At 34.6% G+C, this 19,516-nt stretch overlaps 1 protein-coding gene across 1 annotated transcript in view; it reads right to left on the reverse strand.

Moving 5' to 3' along the window:
• Nucleotides 1-19,516, reverse strand: part of LOC138159013 (phospholipid-transporting ATPase ABCA3-like) — a 189,955-nt gene that overhangs the window by 128,869 nt on the left and 41,570 nt on the right. The window contains exons 7-8 of the mRNA XM_069085363.1: nt 18,060-18,241; nt 3,026-3,160 (exon numbers count right to left, since the gene is read on the reverse strand). Coding sequence (XP_068941464.1) covers nt 3,026-3,160; nt 18,060-18,241 — 317 coding nt within the window. The remainder of the gene's footprint in view (nt 1-3,025; nt 3,161-18,059; nt 18,242-19,516) is intronic.

The raw sequence follows: 19,516 nt of genomic DNA on the forward strand, positions 1-19,516 counted from the left end.
GAGAGACAAAGTCTGAATATGTAGAGAATGGAGTCATCTGCACAGAGTTAATAATTTGATTCTTGGGAACTTCTGAAGTTACTAACAGAAAGAGTGTAGAAGAAGACAGGAAGATCCAGGAAAGAATTATGGGGACACTCACAATTAGGGGGCATGATGTGAATGATAAGCCAATAAAAATGACTGAAGAGTGTGCAGACAGGTGAGAGGTCAAGCAGTAGAGAGTAGAGTCATAAAAATCCAAATAGAAAAGGAGAAGATGATCAAATGTGTTAAATGCAGCAAATGGGTTAAGAAGGATTAGAATTTAAATTGAGCGATGATGATGATGATGGAAGCCAGGTTGCAAATAGTTAGGTGAGTAGAAGAAGAGAAAGTACAGGTAGTTAGTACAAATAACATTTTAAAAGTGTTTGCCTAAGAAATGGAGGAAAGAAATATGAGAATAGCTTGAGGGGATCATAGGATCTAGTGAAATATTTTTTAGGAAGAGGGTGACTTGGACATGTCTTAAGGCAGTAGGAAAAGAAGAAACTAAAAGGGAAGGTTGAAAATTCAAGAGAGATGGAGGATCATTGAGGATGAAAACTGTAGGAGAAGAAAGGAAGAGATCACAATTGCACATAGAGGAGCTGCCGTTGGCCAGTAGAAAGGCCACTTCTGTCAGACACTGGGAGATGTGGTCAAGGGGTTGGAGAATAAAAAGAATGGGAGATCAGTAAGCACTGATAAATGAAAGCTAGTTTTTGAAAAAAAAAAAAAAAGAACTATTAGTGTGATTAAAAATAAAGTCAAATTGCCATTATAAAAAATGGAAAAAAAGCAAATGATTAATAAATGAAAATGTAAGCAGCTATTCTGTCCAATTATGTGTCAATAAAAGGTCAAACTTGGATGAATATAAAGAAATACAAAATAAACATATTAACAGAAGAGAGAATTTAAATAACCCAATTCCAGTAAAAGAAATTGAGCAAGTCACAAATGAACTCACAAGGAAAAATCCCTGGACTACATGGATTCTTAAGTCTATCAAACATTCAAAGACTAATTCTAATGTTACATAAACTATTTTGCAAAAATAAGAAAAGTATGGACCCTACCAAATTCTTTCAATGATTCAAATATTTTTATACCTCAACCAGGAGAGACAAAGCAAAGAAATTATCCTATAGAGGAATATCCTTAATAAACATAGATGTAAAAATTTCAAATAAAATATTAGCAAAGAGGCTACAGCAACATATCCAAAAAACTGGACATTATGACCTTGTAGGCTGTATACTAGGAATGTAAGGCAGGTTTTATATTAGGAAAATGATAAACATAACAAATCATATGAATAACAAAAACAATCACAATCATGCAATAATATTAATAGATGAAAAAAATGCAACATCTATTTCTGTTTGTTTTTTTGAGACTTGATCTCTCTATTTCATCCTGACTGAAAATACAGTGGTGACAACCAGGCCAATCCTAATAATGTTGGCACATAAGTTTTAACCTGCTCTGTTTTCTGACCTGGGCCATTCCATCCCTCCTTAGGCAGCCTAGCAACCTTCTGTACCCGGGGCCTTACTATATTGGTGCCAGACTTAATGAATACTAGTGAAGCTCAGAACTCTCAAATTAAAATTTATGTACTGGCGTCAGCCTCCCTAGCAGCAGGGATTTGAGTCATGAACCATCATGCCTAGCCCATTTCTGTTTGAAAATAATAAACATATTGGGAATAAATGAACCTTTCATTGACATAATAGTATCCATGTAAAACCAAAAGTCAGTATTATATGTAATTGGGATAAACTGGGGGGGTGTCTTTCTAATAAGATTGAGGCAAAGCAAGGATGTTCATTATTATATGACATAGTGTTAGAAGTTCTAGCTGAGACAAGAACAAGAAAGTGAGGAAAGTTTTTGCACAAACAAAATCCATGATGTTAAAATTATGAGGGAAGCAGTTAACCAGAAAAAAAATCTTTGCAGCATCTTTTCTTGATGAAGGTGTGATAACAAAGATATATAAAGAACTAAATCAAATATTGAAGAATGACAGTTTTTTTCCTCAATAGATAAGCATTCAAAGGGTATGAACGAGTTTCCAAAGTTAAAAATCCAAGCAATTAAGAACCAAATGAAAGTATCTTATAAATCATTATTAATTAGAAAAAATGAAAACATCTCTGGGATTTTACTTCACACTCTTCTCACTTTGTCACATTGACAAAGATGAAAAGAAAGGAAAATGACAAATACTAGAGGAGCTACAGGAATACAGGCATGCTAAGAAAACCATGTAGGAGCTGTGAATAGGTCCAGCAATTCTGGAAAGCAATTTGCTGCTTCTTTCCCAAAGATCACTGAAGAATACATGTTCTTTCTCAGTAACACCAATGGTAGGCTTAATATCCCTAAAAGATCAAAGAGGAAAAGGATCCACATGTACAAAAAATATTTATAACAGCCCTTTTATTATTCTAGTAAAGAGTTGGAAACTAATGAGGTGTCCGTCAAGTGGGGAATGGCTGACCAAATTATGGTATATGAATGTAATGGAATATTGTGCATAAGAAAGCACGAAAGGGACAATATCAGAGAAAGCATAGAAAACAAATGAAGTGATACAGAATACAATGAGCAAAAGCATAACAACTTGTTTAGAAGAAATAATTCAAAGAAAAACAACTTGGAAAGACACAAATTTTTGGACATGGCCAACAATGGAATCTGTTTTATTTGACCATTTATATTGGTTATGTGGGCTTTTTTTTTTCTTTTTTGAGAGGGAATTAGGAGAGCTGATTTGCTTGTTAATTGAAAAAAAAATAATAAATAAAAAGAAATGGGTACTTGCCTGCAAATTTAATTCTTTCACTTGACTTTCTTCCAAGGAAGGAAGAAACTCTAACAAGACTTTGATAATTAAAACCAAATAACTCTTTGCTATTTTAAGTGCCAACACTTGAAACATATAGTTAACAGACTTGGTTCTAGCTAGAAAAGAGACTCATGGCAATAATACCTTACAGAGATGTTTTATTTGAATCCCAGCTTCCAAGCCTACAGGATCCTCTTCAATGTATGGATTTTCAAAATAGTTGATGGATTCTGTGTCTATCTCTACAGTAGGTGTTAAAGTCCCAAACCAGTAGGAATTCTAAGAAGGAAATAAAAATTTAATTACAAAGATTACAATTACAAAAATTAACTACAGTGAAATGCTTGAACAGTTGAAAATAAAATAACTTTGCTAATTTTGATTTTAGAGACTTGACAAAGAAAAAATAAACTTTAAAGTAATGAATTTTCACTCTAAAATCACCTTAGATTTGAATATCTACGTTTAATGTTAGAATACTCTTAGGAAAATGCCACTAATTTAAAATAATCAAAATGAGAGGAAAAACAAAGAGCCCAGCATGAGATCATAGAGAAGGCATGGTAGAAACCGGGAGGTGAGGAAATTGGCAAGATTCATTGTTCCTTGTTTGCTATGGCCATTCAAAAATTTAGTAAAACATTTTAAGACATCTTGCTAAGTACTGGTGATGTGAATGTAGACAAGATATGGACCCCATTCTAAAAGAATTTATACTACAACAAGGAGGAGACACATATATTGGTAACTTATTTATGTAACCCAGGATAACTATCAGGGGAAATCAGTATGCACGTTGAAACCATATTGAAAGCAATTCATATTGAAACTTTGGGGCTTCATACTTGTTTTCCTACATGTTTTTTTTTTTGGCTTTTTGGAGGGCAATTGGGGTTAAGTGACTTGCCCAAGGTCACATGGCTAGTTTTTTTGTGTGTGTGTGTTAAGTGTTTGAATCCGGATTTGAACTCAGGTCCTCCTGACTTCAGGGCCAGTGCTCTATTCACTGCACCACCTAGCTGCCCTTCCTACATGTTTCAATGGCCCCCTAAAATTTTCATTCAGTTCTATCAATGCCCAAGATAATGATGACTCCAAGTTCATTACATTTTTAAAGAGTGGATGAGATCAGACATATGAGTCTCATAACCTACAAGATGGCAGCTTAGTGTCTTTCTCCAGACTTCTTGAAATTTCTAAGCCCTGCCCCCCCCAAAATTATTTACAATATACATAGTAGTCACAGGCAAATTAATAACACAAATAAGAGAAAATCCTGAAAAAGTAAAATTTTTATTAGCAGTCGAGAGCTCTAATCCTTAGAGTACTGACTTGCCAGTTCTCTCCCAACAGAATCCTTGATTCCATGGCAGGGATGTAAGTTAATTCACAAGCTTTTGCCTGGGACCCATTGAGGGAACCTCCACCTCTAGGTTAGGAACTCCTAAGAAGCTGCAGAGATGTTGCCTTGAAACATTTCTTCCTCTTATCCCCATCCTACAAGAAGTAGCAGGAGTTAATTAGCTCAGCACTGAAAAGGAAAAGGGAACCAAGGGAGGAAGAGTGAAGAATGGCAAGTATAGTTTAACTACAGACTGAAACCTACATGCGTCTATTCTTGTTTTCTCAGAGGGTATTCAGGGGCAGTCAGGGACCTAGTTGCAGAATCCTATATCACTTAACAGTAAGAAGCTGAGGCACTTTTGCAGTCTATCAACAAAGGCAAAGGAGTCAGAAAGTGAATGGGGAGGCAGTGGAGGGAATGTAAGGTTGAAACACCAAAGGGTTCACAAGGAAAAATTAAAATCTCATAATATATATTAAATAAATATTCTAAAATAAAATCAATTAAATCTCAGAGCATAGGAGATAAATCAACATAGAGGATTCTAAAGACTCCTTTTAGGTAGGAAGGATGAGTACTAAATTTACATAGAGACTACAAAGCTCTTTTAATAAATATTATGAGACAATTCAAAGTCAGACCATACCTCATGAAATACAGAATCCTGTGGATTCTAAGAGAGCATGGAATAGCAACAAAGATCTCTAGAGTTCAGAAAAAAATGGAATCTGCACAAGAAAAATTAGGAATGACAAAACAACAGAACAGAGAATTCTCGATGCAGATTTAAAAAACTCAATTAGTAGATTTGAAAAAAATTGAATTTACTGTGGCAAACCTCTTTGAAGAAGAGAAAATGAGATGAACATATTTGGAATTCAAAAAAATTGCACTAAGTGGAAGAAAAATCTGGAAAAAGAAAAGCAAAAAGTAAAAATGCAAAAAGAACACTTACAACTTTTTTGGGGTGGAGTAATGATAATGGAATAAAGGGAGCAACCCAGCTAAACTCTCCCAACATTCCCTTCCAAATGACTTTAAAATAATGCAAAAATGGAAATCAAGAGAAGCATAGCCAATGAAAGATCAATATCTGTCAATTTCCAGTCCAAAACAACTTAGGAGGTCAGAAGAAGAGGTCTCTGACACTGGAGTGGAAGCTGGCCCAGAGCACATGCAGCAGAAACAGCAGCAGTGGGCTATGGAGGCAGTGATAGTGGCAGCAGCAGCTTTGGGAGTTCTTGGTCCAGAAATGGTGAGACTACAAGGACCCCTGTGAAGGCACCAGGTGCAGGAACAGGAGCTGTTTGGAAACTCAGTGGTCCATATGCAGTTCCAGGATGGAGAAGAGTATTTGTGGTAGAAAGGGAGCACGGGCCCTAATCAGAGCTACAGGACAGAGAAGAACACTTGTGGCTACAAGGGACAAGGGCTCTGGTCAAGTAACTGTAGGACATGTTACTAAAAAAAATTAGAAAAAGAACAAATTGAAAATATTAAAACACCAAATTAGAAATCCTGAATATCAAATGAGAGATTATTAAAATTGAAAGTAAAAAAAATTGTTGAAAATAAAATTAGGAGCTGATTTTATGAAAAAAAAAATAGATAAAATAAATTAACCAAATGACCAGTATCAAAAATAAAATAGGTGAATTTACACCAGAATATTAAAGCAATTGTGAGGAGCTATTTTGCCCAATTATATGCCAATAAATCTAACAATCTAAGGGAAATGGATGAATATTTATAAAATATTAATTTTCCAAGGAATAGAAGAGAAAATAGAATACTTAAATAACTCTATCTTAGAAGAAATTGAATAAGCCATCAATGAGCTTTTTAAAAAAATCACCAGGACCAGATGGATTCACAAGTGACTTCTACCAAACATTTAAAGAACAATTAATTCCAATACTATGTAAACTATTTGTAAAGACAGGAAAATTAGAAATCCTACCAAATTCTTTATATGACACAAATATGTTACTGATACCTAAACCAGGAATAGCAAAAACAAAAAGAAAACTATAGGCCAATTTCTTTAATGAATACCAAGGCAAACGTTTTAAATAAAATACTAACAAGAAGATTACACTAATATATCACAAAGATAATACAGTATGACAAGGTGGGATTTATACCAGGAATGCAAGGCTGGTTCAATATTAGTGAAACTATTAGCAAAACTGACCATATAAATTATAAAAAAAACAAGCAACAACAAACCTAACCAAAAATCACATGATTATCTCAACAGATGCAGAAAAAGCTTTCGACAAAATACAATACTCATTATTACTAAAAACCACTTAGAAAGCATAGGAATAAATAGAGCTTTTCTTAAAATAATAAGCTGTACAAATCTAACTCTATAAGCAAACATTAATAAAATGAGGATAAACTAGAAACTTTCCAAATAAGATCAAGAGTGAAACAAGGATGTTCACTATTGTTCATTATTTTACCTGAAATGTTAGTTATAATCACTGCACATATTACAATTTCTTGGAGCCACAGGTGAGAGTTTAGTGACATCAAAGGTGGCTGAAACAATTTGTTGTGACAGCAATGAAAGTAGCTATAGCAGGTCCTGTGCAGCCCTTGGAGGTTGGTAAGACATCAAAGATGCCAAGGTCATCCACTGCATCCTGGACCAATGCTAGTTGTCTTGACTTTTGTCTTGCCACTGGACTTCAGTGATTCTGGGAGAGTGATGCTGATGATTTGTACGACTCTTCCAATTAAATCCAAATTATGTGCAAGTCAAGACAGCACCCTCTAATGTCACTTGTCCTCTTCAAAAATGAAGAATGTACAACATAGCAATAAGAAAAGAAAAAGAAATTGAAGGAATATGAATTGTTGCTTGTGACAGGACTTTGGGGAGCCAAGATACTGAAGTAAGCAGGAAATCACCTGAACTCTCCCATATGGACTCTAAACAACAATAAAAATTGTGCCTAAAAACAAATTCTGGAAGAGCAGAATTAACATAAAGACTGGAAAATCAATTTTCTAGCCTCTAGGGAAATTGGAAGGTTAGCAGGAAAGGTTTGTCTCACTTGGATAAAAGGGGAGTGCAGTCTAGGGCAGGCAGGGTCCTAGCAAGCCAGCAGACCCTGACTCAGGAAGCCTTGGGGAGGATCTGAGCCCTTGTACAGGTCTGTGATTAAGGCCCCAAGGCCACATTGTGGCAGTGGACAAGTTAGCTCCCCCTCAAGTATCCCCTTTGACCCTGGCACAGCACCAGCCTCTCGTGGGCCTTAGCACAATACTAGGTGAACCGACAGACACCTGTGGCACACCAGGGTCTCCCATGGGCCTCAGGGCAGCACCAATGGAGCACCAAACAAACAGCCAGGGCCTTCAGCAAAAGAAACTTGAGACAGTGCCCATTCTACTGTAGGAGCAGAGCTCAACTTTAAAAGTAATGAAGTAGGCTAGAAAAGATGAGCAAAAAAAGAACCTGATCACAGAAAGTTATAGTAACAGGGAAAATTAAGAAGAGGACAAATTCAGAAGGGGACAACAATGTCAAAATGTCTACATGTGAAGCCTCAAAAAAATGTAATTGGTCTTAATGTAAATTAGTTAAAAGTCCAAAAAGAATTCCTGGAAGAGGAGTTTAAAATCAAATAAGAGAGCTAGAAGAAAAATTGGGAAAAGAAACAAGAGTGATGCAAGAGAATCATGAAAAATAAAATTAATGGCTTGGTAAAGAAAGCACAAAAAATGGAAACACAAAAAACACACTTGAAACAAACACACAGTAGAATTTATTATGCTTCAGTTGAAGCAAAAAAAGAAGGTTTAGCTATCATGAATTCAGGCAGAGCAAAAGCAAAAATAGATCTAATAAAAAGAGATATGGACGGAAACTACATCTTGATAAAAGGGACCATAGACAATGGAGTAATATAAATACTAAACATATATGCACCAAGTGGTATAGCATTCAACTACTTTGTTTTTGTTTGTTTTGCTTTTTGGATGAGGGAAGGCAGGGAAATTGGGGTTAAGTGACTTACCCAAGGTCACATAACTAGTAAGTGTTAAGTGTCTGAGATCATATTTGAACTCAGGTCCTCCTGACTCCAGGGCCCGTGTTCCGCCCTAGCATCCAAATTCTTAAAGAAGTTAAGTGAGTTACAGGACAAAATAGACAGCAAAACTATACTAGTGTGTGTGTGTGTGTGTGTGTGTGTGTGTGTGTGTGTAACTTCAACTTTCTTCTCTCAGAACTAGATAAATCTAACCACAAAATAAACAAGAAAAAGTTAAGGAGGTGAATAGAATCCTAGCAAAGTTAGATATGACAGACCTCTGGAGAAAGGTGAATGGGGATAGAAATTTTTCTCCATGGTTCATGGCACCTACACAAAAATTGAGCACGTATTAGAGCATAAAAGTTTGAAGCTTTTATTCCCTAATATGAATATGAAGATATCATGTGTAGTTGAGAAATGGATATATATTTTTTCTATTTCCATTCAATTTTCTCAGTCTACCATATCTGACTTTTCTAAAATTCTATTCATCTCCTTAACTTCTTTCTTGTTCATATTTTGGTTAGATTTATCTACTTTTGAGAGGGGAAAATTGAGGACTCCCATTATTGAAGTTTTACTATTTTCTCCTATACCTCATTTAATTTTTCCTTTAAGAATGAAGATATTATATCTTTTAAAAATGTATATGTTTAGTATTGATATTATTTCATTATCTATGGTATGTTTCTCTGCTTATCTCTTTTGAATAGATTTATTTTTGCTTTGTCTGAGATCATGATTGCTACCCCTGCTTTTTTTTTTTTACTTTAGCTGAAGCATGATAGATTCTGCTCTAGTCCCTTATCACTACTCTATGTGTGTGTCTCTGCTTCAAGTATATTTCCTACAAACAACATCTTGTAGGATTCTGGTTTTTGATCTATTATGCTATCTGCTTCCATTTTATGGGTGAGTTCATCCCATTCACATTCACAGTTATGATTACTGTGCATTTCCCTTAGTCCTGATTTTTTTTTCCTCTTTATCCTTCTCTCTCCTTTCACCCTGTCCCTCAAAAGTGTTTTTCTTTTGACCACTGCCTCCCTCATTCTGACCTTTATTCTATAAGCTTCTCATCCCTTTCTTATCTCCCTTCCCTTCTACTTTCATGTAAGGTAAGATAGAGTTCTATACCCAAGTGAGCATGTATGTTATTTCCTCTTTGAGCCACTTCTTATGTGAGTAAGATTCACTGACTCTGATCACCCCCTACCAGTTTCTCCTCAACTGTAAAAGCTCTTTTGCACCTCTTTTATGTGATAATTTATTCCATTCAACCTCTTCCTTTCCCCTTCTCCCAGTGCACCCCTCTTTCTCACTCCTCAATTTTATTTTTTTGGATATCATCCCATCATAGTTCACCTACATCCACACCCTCTATGTACACATCTTCTATCTGCTCTAATAATGACAAAGTTCTTAGGAGTTATAAGTATCAGCTTTCCATATATGAATATAAACAGTTTAACTTTATGATTTCTCTTTCATGTTTACATTTTTGTTTTTTTGCTTGAGTCTTATATTTGAAAGTCAGACTTTCTATTCTGGTATGTTCATCAGGAATGCTTGAAAGTCCTCTATTTCAATGAATATTTACTTTTTCTCCCGAAGGATTATAGTCGGTTTTTCTGGGTAAGTGATTATTGATTATAATCTTAGTTTCTTTTACTTCTGGAATATCATATTCCAGAGCCTCCAATCCTATAAGGTAGAAGCTGCTAAATCTTTTGTTATCCTGACTATGGCTTCATGATGTTTTAATTGTTTCTTTCTAGCTGCTTGTAGTATTTTCTCCCTGACCTGGGAGGTCTGGAATTTGTTTACAATATTCCTTAGAATTTTTATATTAGGATCTCTTTGTTTAGGATCAGTGTATTCTTTCAATTTCTATTTTATTCTCTTGTTCTAGGCTATTGAGGTAGTTTTCCTTGATAATTTCTTGAAATACTATGTCTAGGTTATTTTTTGATGGCTTTCAAGTAACACAATAATTCTTTTTTTAAAGTGGCATATTTATTAAAATATTTTATTTCCCCCAATTATATGTAAAAAAATTTTAACTTAAATATTGTTTTTGAGTTCCAAATTATCTCCCTCCCAATCTTCCTCCCTCTCCCCTCCCTCCACTAAGAAGGCAAGCAATTGGATAAAGGTTATATATGTACAATCATGCAAAACATATTTCTACATTAGTCACATTGTGAAAAAACACATAGACCCCTCAAAAAAATCCCAAGGAAAACAAAAAAGTAAAGAAAAAGTATGCTTCAATCTACATTTAGATTCCATCAGTTCTTTCTCTGGAGATGGATACCATTTTTCATCTTAATGATTCCTCTGGAATTGTCTTGGATCATAGTATTGCTAAGATTAGCTAAATCATTCATACTTGATCATTATACAATATTGCTGTTACTATGTATGATTTTCTCCTGGTTCTGCTCATTTCATTTTGTATCCATTCTTGTACATCTTCCCAAGTTTTTCTGGAGCATTTCTTATAGCAAAATAGTATTCCATCACAATCATATATAACTTGTTCAGCCATTCCCCAATTCATGAACATTCCCTCAATTTCAAATTCTTTGCCATCATTAAGAGAGCTGCTATAAATATCTTTTTTTATGTAAAGGTACTTTTTCTTTTCTTTTTTTAAATCTCTTTGGCATATAAACCTAGTAGCGGTATTGTTAGGTCAAAGGGTATGGTTCTCTAGCCCTGTGGGCATATTTCCAAATTGCTCTACAGAATGGTTGAATCAGTACACAACTTTACCAACAATGCATTAATGTCTCAGTTTTCCCACATTCACCCCAACATTTGTCATTTTCCCTTCTGACATGTTATATGAGCAAATTAGATAGGTATGGAGTGGTAGATCAGAGTTGTTGTAATTTGCATTTCTTTAATCAATAGTGATTTAGAATATTTTTTTCATATGATTATAGTTTTGATTATTTTGTCTAAAAACTGCCTATTCATATACTCTAACCATTTATTAGTCGAAGAATGCCTCTTGTTTTAATAAATTTGACTCAGTTCTCCTTCTATTTGGTAAATGAGTATCTTGCTGTAAATTTTTTTCAGTTATGATTACTATGTATCTTGCTATAAATTTTTTTTCAATTATGATTACCATGTATTTCCATCTATCTTATTTTCCATATCTGTACCTTCTTTTCCCACTTGGCAAGAAATTTTTATTCCATTTTAATGAATTTTTATACATCCTTTGCCATCTGGAAAATTCTGCTTTTTAAGGATTTCTCTTAAGTTGATTTTTGCGATTTTTTTTAACCATTTGGCCTATTTCGAAGGACTTATCTGTACCAGCTTCCTTTACCAAGCCATTGATTATTTTTTTCACGATTTTATCACATCACTCTCATTTCTTTTCACATTTTTCCTCTACCTCTCATATTTGATTGTTAAAATTTTTTTTTGAGCTCCTCCAGGGTCTGAAACCAACTTCCATTTTTCTCTGAGTCTTTGCACATAGATACTTTAAATTTCTGAGGTTGTGCCTTGATCTTTCTTCTTCATTATTGTAACTTTCTTTGGTAAGGTTCTTTTTTTTTTGTTTACTGATTTTATTGTTTGCTCATCTTTCCAGCCTACTTCTTGACTTTGACCTTTATTTTAAAGCGCACCTCCTGGGGTTGAGAGGGTGCCAAGCTTCAGATTTTTCATGCTGCTATTTTCAGAGCTAGTTTTTAGGATTGTGTAAGTTTTCAGTTCTTCCAAGGTGCTATGATCTAAGAAGAGGCATGGTCACTGCTTTCCTGGCCTATGCTTTGGTTTGGTAGTGACCATAATTACTTTTTCCCACCCTGGAATTGTGATCATGGTCTTTATTCCTGCTATTGCTCCTCTTTACCCTGTGGCTGTGACCTGGTACCACACATGAGCAATGCAACAAAGTCTTGCTCCTATTGCCAGAAAGAATACCTTGTAATCTCCTTCTGAAAAATTCACTGTAACCCCATGACAGTCTTTTGGCTGAGAGCTCTGGAAATCCTGGCTCCTGATGCACATGGCCTCAAGACCTGCTGCTGGCTAGCTGGGCATAGTTTGTGCTGGACTGTGCTCCATTTTCACCCCAATGAAATAGACCTTTCCTGCTGACCTTCTATGTTGTCTTGGGCTAGAAAACTGTTTCACTTGGTGGTTCTGAAGCTCCAGAATTCATTTTGAGGAATTATTAAAACATTTTTGGTGAGGAATTTGGGAGAGCTCAGGTAAGTCCTTGTCTTTACTCCACAATATTGGCTCTATACCCAAAAATAAAATTCTTTTGGAAGAAGAAAAGGTCAAGAATATCAAGGGAATCAGCACAAAACTATGTGAAGGAAGGTGGTCTAGCAGTAACAGATTTCAAAATAGATTTCAAAGTGATAATGATGAAAACAATCTGGTACTGCCTAAGAAACCGAATGGTGGATCAGTGGATTAAATTAATTACACAATTCATAAAAGTAAGTTTATGTAACCTAGTGTTTGATAAATCAAAAAACCCAAGCTCTTGGGGAAGGAATTCAATACTTGAAAAAGACTACTGGGAAAACTAGAAAACAGGCTAGTAGAAAGTGGGCACAGACCAAATAACATCTTATTTGGATTCAGTCATTCTGGAGGACAATTCAGAATTATTACCAAAGGTCAATAAAACTGTGCCTCTCTGTTAACCCAGCAATATCATTACTATGTCTTTGTCCCAAAGAGGTTAAAAAAAACAAAAGAAAGGAAAAGGATCTATATGTATAAAAAATTAATAGAAGTTCTTTTTGTGGTGGCAAAGAACTGGAAATTGAGGAGATGTCCATCAATTGGTGAATCTCTGGACAAGTTGTGATATATAATTGTGATAGAATACTATTGTGCTATAAGAAAAAAAACAAGGATAGTTTCAGAAAGACCTCAGAAGAATTATATGAACTAAAGCAAAGTGAAGTGAGCAGAATCAGGAGAACAGTGTATACAGAAACAAAAATACTGTAATGATCAATTGTGAAAGAATGAGCTATTCTGATGAATACAATGATCCAAGACAATTCCAAAAAAACTCATAATGGAAAATGCTATCTAACTCTGGAGAGAGGACTGACAAACTCTTAAGTGAAGCATTTTCTCCCATTTCTTTCTTTTTTTTTTATTTTGCTGCAAAACAGCTAATATGGAAATACATTTTCCATGATGACCTCTATAATTGATATCATATTGCTTGCCTTTTTCATGGGTCAAGGATGGTCTGGAGGGAGGGATTCAAATAAAAACACAAAATTGTTCCAAAAATGCATACTAAAAATAAATAAATAATTGGTGTAGCAAAGAAAGAAATACACAAAACAATAAAGGAAAACTTGATCTCTGGCATCAGAACATGAAGATCAATTTAATGATCACAGGTCTCTCAAAAGAATGTGACAAATAAAAAAAATCTAGCATACCATAATGTAAAAAATTATGTAAGAAAAAGAGAATGTCCCAAAACCATTTAAAAAATAAGTTTTTATTGATGTTTTTTTTTTACAGTGCTCTAGTTTCCCTCAGCATCTTTTCCCTTTTCCCTGACAGAGAGCCATACCATAGAAAAAAACAATTTTTAAAGGTTAAAAAAAAATGAGAGAGAAAAGCCAACAAAACTGATCAATACATTGAAAAAGCATAAAAACATGTGCAATGTGTAACACCTGTGGATCTTCCACTTTCAAGAAAGAGTGGATTGAGAACACCATTTCATAGCTCTTCTTTTCATCCATGTTTGTATTTAATAATTTTTCAACATTCACTTTCATTTTTTTTAAGAACGGGGTGGTAATTTACACTTCTATTGTTGTAGTCATTGTGTATTTTGTTTTACTTCACATCACTTTATGTATATCTTTCCATATTTTTCTACATTCATGTAGCAGCAAGCACCCCAGTGTCCCCAGGGTGCCTGCTCACACAGGTTCTTGGATCTGCTTTGATAAAGGAAAGCAACTCAAAATGGGTTAACAAGCTTACTTTAATCAGTCAGACCATATATCGTTTACCTTGTTCAGGGCAAAAAGGTCAGCACCCCGAACTTCAAAGTATACAGGCAGAATTATCAAGACAGAAACAGATCAAGTAGACAGCTTTCCAAACTGTCTAGCCATTACATCCATACCCAATCAACATCTGGGTTTTTCAAAGCCGGGGTGGGGGCGGGGGGCCCCTGGACAACAGCTTCCCATAATACAGATCAAATCACAGAACACTTTTCAAGTGAGCCCCCAAAACAAAGCCTCACATCAGGGCTTATATAGCCTTCTCCTGGCTCAGAAAATGTAACAACCTTAGTGACCCACTGGCCAATCAAAAAGTATCTACTGAAAAACAAGCCTCCCACCCCAGGCTTCAGGTGCACTTTAACCTAGGGGCAGGGAAGATCTTCCAAATTTGCATTCCCATTACAATTCATTACATGCATCCTTTCTTACAGCACAGTAACATTGCATTACATTTGCATACTACAATTTATTTAATCATTTTGGCATTTGCTTTGCTTTCATTAATTTTTTATTATCATAAAAAGTATTGCCATAAATATTTTGGCATATACAGGGTTGTTTTTTTCTCTTCTTTTAAAAAATATATATATTCTATTTTGTTCTTAGGTTTATTTGTTGGCTTTATATTTTTTGAAAATACAAATTCAGTTTATTCTTCTCTCCTTTTCTATTTGTTGACATATGCTTGTACGGATATTATTTTTCCCTTTGAAAGGAATACTTTAGCTGCATCCCAGAAATTTTGGTATGATTTTTCTTCATTATAATTTACTTTTTCAAAATTTTTATATTTTCATTATTTGTTCTTTGAACTATTTATTATTTAGGATTTTATAGTTAAATGTCCATTTTGGTCAGCATCTTTATAGTCCTTGAACCCTTAATTATTTTTAATGTGTTGTGATATATAAAGGATGTATTTATTATTTCTGTCTCATTTATTTGCAACAAATGTTTGCAATGTTTTGTAAAAGTTTTATGTAGTACTAGGAAATTATATGTATGTACATATGAGGCAGCTAGCTAACCCATTGTATAGGGTGCTGTGCCTGGAATCAGGAAGACCTTAGTTCAAATATGGCCTCAGACAATTACTAGCTATGAGACCCTGAGCAAAACACTTAACTTTTGTGTTCTTTAATCCACGGAGAAAAAAAATGGCAAATCACTACAGTATCTTTGCCAAGATTATCCCATGGACATTATTGGAGTGGTCCATGGAGTCACAGAGTCAGACATGATTGAACAACAACAAAATGTTTACACATAATATATATATTTATGTGTATAATATATAATGTAATTTTTATATGTATATTCTTTTTTTTTTTTAAAGCAGTGGGGGTTAAGTAACTTACTCAAGGTTACACGGCCAGGTGTTTCTGGGTGGGTGCTAAATGTCTGAGCCCGGATTCGATCCCAGGTCATCCTGACTCTGGGGCCGGTGCTCTTGATCACTGTGCTACCTGGCTGCCCCTGCATATTCTTTTGAAGTTCCATTTAAATGTCTTTTAGTTTCACTTTCTCTGGAAATTTTTTCAGTTCTATATTTTCACTTCTGCTTAACTTTCAGTTGAAGTTATGACACTGGGAGCACTTAAGTTTACTACAGATACTGATGTGTTGTCAATGATTCAGCCTAATGAAGGTTCCTTATTTATTTATTTTTTAAAAAGTGTTTTACATGTTTGTTTTTGCTTTGTCTGACAGAATAGAGGTGACTCCTGCTTTTTTTCTTAAATTCACTTCATTCAAGGTTTTTTCCAGCCCTTCATTTTATTCTGTGTCTGTTTCTGTTTTACAAATGCTTTTTGTAAGCAACATGTGGTGGGGTTTTGTTTTCTTATCCAAGTTGTCTGTCTTTTTCCCTTTAGACTGATTAATCCCTTCACATTTAAAATTGAAAGTTAGGTTTACATATTTTTCTATTTAACTCTAACTTTTTTTTTCAAAAACAGAATTTCTCCCCTTCTTTCGCTGCAAATACAACACTATGTTTCTTCAGTTTTATCTATTTTAGGGTGACCCTATTCCTTCATAAGATCTAGATGAGAGCCTACAGGAGCTATTTCATTTTCATTCAAGTCTTTGAATTGATTAGGGTACATTACATATTTCTCTTCATCTTCTTCCTCCTGCCCTTTTCTAAAATATGCCTTCCTATTTTGGAACTTAATTCCATGAAAAAACACTGATTCACCTGTAGGTGCTTTAGTCCACAACATTTTATGACTATTTATTCATCATCACTTCGATTTGACTTCTGCTTTCACTCTTATCACCTCATGTTCATTTAGAAAGAAATCTTTTGATGGTGTCTCTGTTATTTTGTGATGGGTCTGTTTTTGGTTACTCTATTTGTTTACTCTTCTTGTATTTTTCTTTTCAATGTTGTTTGAGAAGGAAATACTCTATTTAGGTCAAATTTTCTAAGAGTGTTTCAAATACCTTTTTTATTATTAAACATCCATCTTTTTTTTCATTTACACTTAGGCTCAGATTTTCGGGATATGTTACCTTAGACTGAATCTTGAATTTTATTGCTTTTTGGAACATATGATTACATTTCCTCCTTCATTTTCTGGTGAGTGCAAAATAGTCTTGTGTTATTTGAATTTCCTTTCCTTTATATCTGAAGGTATTTCACCTGGTTGCCTATAGAATATTTTATCAATGGAATTGTGAAATTTAGCAAGTTGAGTGTCTTGTAGTTTGCAGCCTAGCAATGGAAGCAATCTATGGAGTCTCTCAATTGGAACTTTATTTTCTAGGCTGAGAAGGTCTGCGCAACTTTCTTGTCTTATTTCTTCAATTATAGTGCTCAGATTCTTTGAACTGTCATGTCCTTCTAGTACACCTATAACCTTTAAGTTATTGCTAAGTATTCTGTCTTTGAGATCAATGTTTTGCTTCTATCAGGAGCATACTTTCTTTTAACGCTAATGCTTTTTGCTTGTTTTTTTCCAGATTGTCCTTCACTTCTATATATTTGTGTTCCCAGTCAATCATCTTCTCTTTTTTATGAGACTTGCAATTGTGGATCCAAGTTTTATGTTCTCCCAATTATTTGGGAGAACTACTGTACATTCCATAAATTCTATACTAACAATCTTATTTTGCATTCAAACTATTCAGGAACATCCATCTTTTCAAAATCAACAGGCTCTTCTATCTTATCAATTGCTGAATAATTTTCCTTCAATTTGCAATTAGAGATGACAAAACTTTTTATCTGATTATTCTCAAATTCCTTGAGTTTTCTTCCTCTTAAGGTCTTTGATAATTTTAGTCTTTTTTCCTTATTTTCCTCTGTGGCTCACTTTCTGGCAACTTTCCCTTTCTTTTATACAATTAATATCACATATTTAGCTCTCCTTATCCATTCTTGGTGGTCTTTTTTTGGGGGAGGCGTTAAGGACAGACAGTGAGTTGTGAATAGTGAAGATAATGATGGTGACATCTGAGATTATTATGTCACCATCTATAGATAATAGCTTCTATCACATCTGCTGGGGCTTTTGAGGTCACTGGATTGATTCAAGTGTGATAATATATAAAAAGTAAATATACTGAAACTAAAATTAGCAAAGGGGAGGGGAAAGAGGATTTATTATTTTAATTGACTCTCTAGAACTCAATTTTGGAAATAGGAAACTATGGAAAAGGGTAAGAATGTATATTCTTTCACAAAGTAGTCAGAATTATGCTATTAAAAAAACTTAAAGAAAAGTAGCTTTGTAACTCACCATCAAGAAGAAGTTCCAGGGCTGGGGTATTCCATAATTTCCTGGAAAAACTGCTTCAATATACCAAGTCACCAAGGCATACAAAAAAGAATCAAATATCAACATTCCAAGGATATGTCCAAAGGTTAAATCATCATCTCTGGTTATTGGCTGCAAAAGTTTTGCCCATTGAACCCCAGTTTCTGAAACACAACCAAAGATAACTTGGTTATTATGCATGAAAAACTAAGATTATAACAATTGCCCTACAGCTCCCAGAAATAAGATATGATGGTATGAGGGGAGAAGACAAAAATTTGCAGGTTTTAGGGGTTAGGTTTAATAAATTGAAGTTCTGGTGGTTCCTTTAAGAAAAATATGTGATAGGCAGCTGAAATAGGGCTAGAACTCAATAGAGAGATTAGGACTGGAAGTTAGCTGAATAGAGAAGGAAATTACAGTTATGGGCATGAATGATATTGCTAAGGGAGAAGAAATGTATAGAGAAATTAATATTGGGATATAACTACCTTAAGTAGTGAGGAAGGGGACAAAATTAGGGAGATAAGAGGAAAATAATGTATGTTTGTGCTTTTTATTTAAAGGCTGGAACCACAGTAGGTGAGTTTTGTTTAAGCTTAATCTGGAGAAAAGAAAATTTCCTGGGAAAGTTCCGCTCATCTCATTTGTCTACGGGTTACGGCAATGGACTGTATAAGGGGCTCATATGAAATACAAATCACCGATGGACCTGTATTTTATGTTGACTAATCCAGGTTAGGGGTAGTAGTGTGTACCTGAATATTCTGAGCTGAGCCCTTTTCTCATAGTCAGAAAACAAAAGTTGTGAAGCATTAGGACATTAAAACCACTCCTGAGAAGACTCATTTATGTCCTTCGATTATCCTTGCTTAGTATATCCTGAATGTACAGATCCTTCCTTATCCTTTAAGGATCATTTCAAATCTAAGTTCCTCCATGAAACATTTCCAGATACTCAAAGTCACATTGATCTTTCCTATTAATGAACACTTATGGTACGTATGGCCCATGATGTTGTTTTATGCATTTCTAACTAGACTATAATCTCTTCCAGAAATCACCTTTTTACTTTCTTCTTGCATCTTCACAGATCCTAGCAAGAGTGTACATGTAAAAAGTTGTTCAATAATCACTAATTTTTGTGCTATTCACAATTTTTATGTATTTTTATATTTTATAATTTTAATTTTATAATTTATTTTATTTTCAGTTTTAAAGTTTCCACCTCCCTTTTCCTACCCATGGAGAGGGCAAAACAAACAAACAACAAAATCCCAAACTCACTACAAATATGTATAGTCATGCAAAATAAATCCCCACATTAGCTATGTGGAGAGAAGGAAGGAAAGATGGGTGGGAGGGAGAGAGGAAGGAAGAGGGAAAAGAAGGGAGGGAGGGAGGAAAAGAGAAAGGGAGGGAGGAAAAGAGAGAGGGAG

This window comes from Petaurus breviceps, unplaced genomic scaffold (assembly GCF_028583685.1).
Source record: "Petaurus breviceps papuanus isolate PSGF00001 unplaced genomic scaffold, PetGlider_PUasm1.0 175, whole genome shotgun sequence".
Taxonomy (NCBI): Eukaryota; Metazoa; Chordata; class Mammalia; order Diprotodontia; family Petauridae; genus Petaurus; species Petaurus breviceps.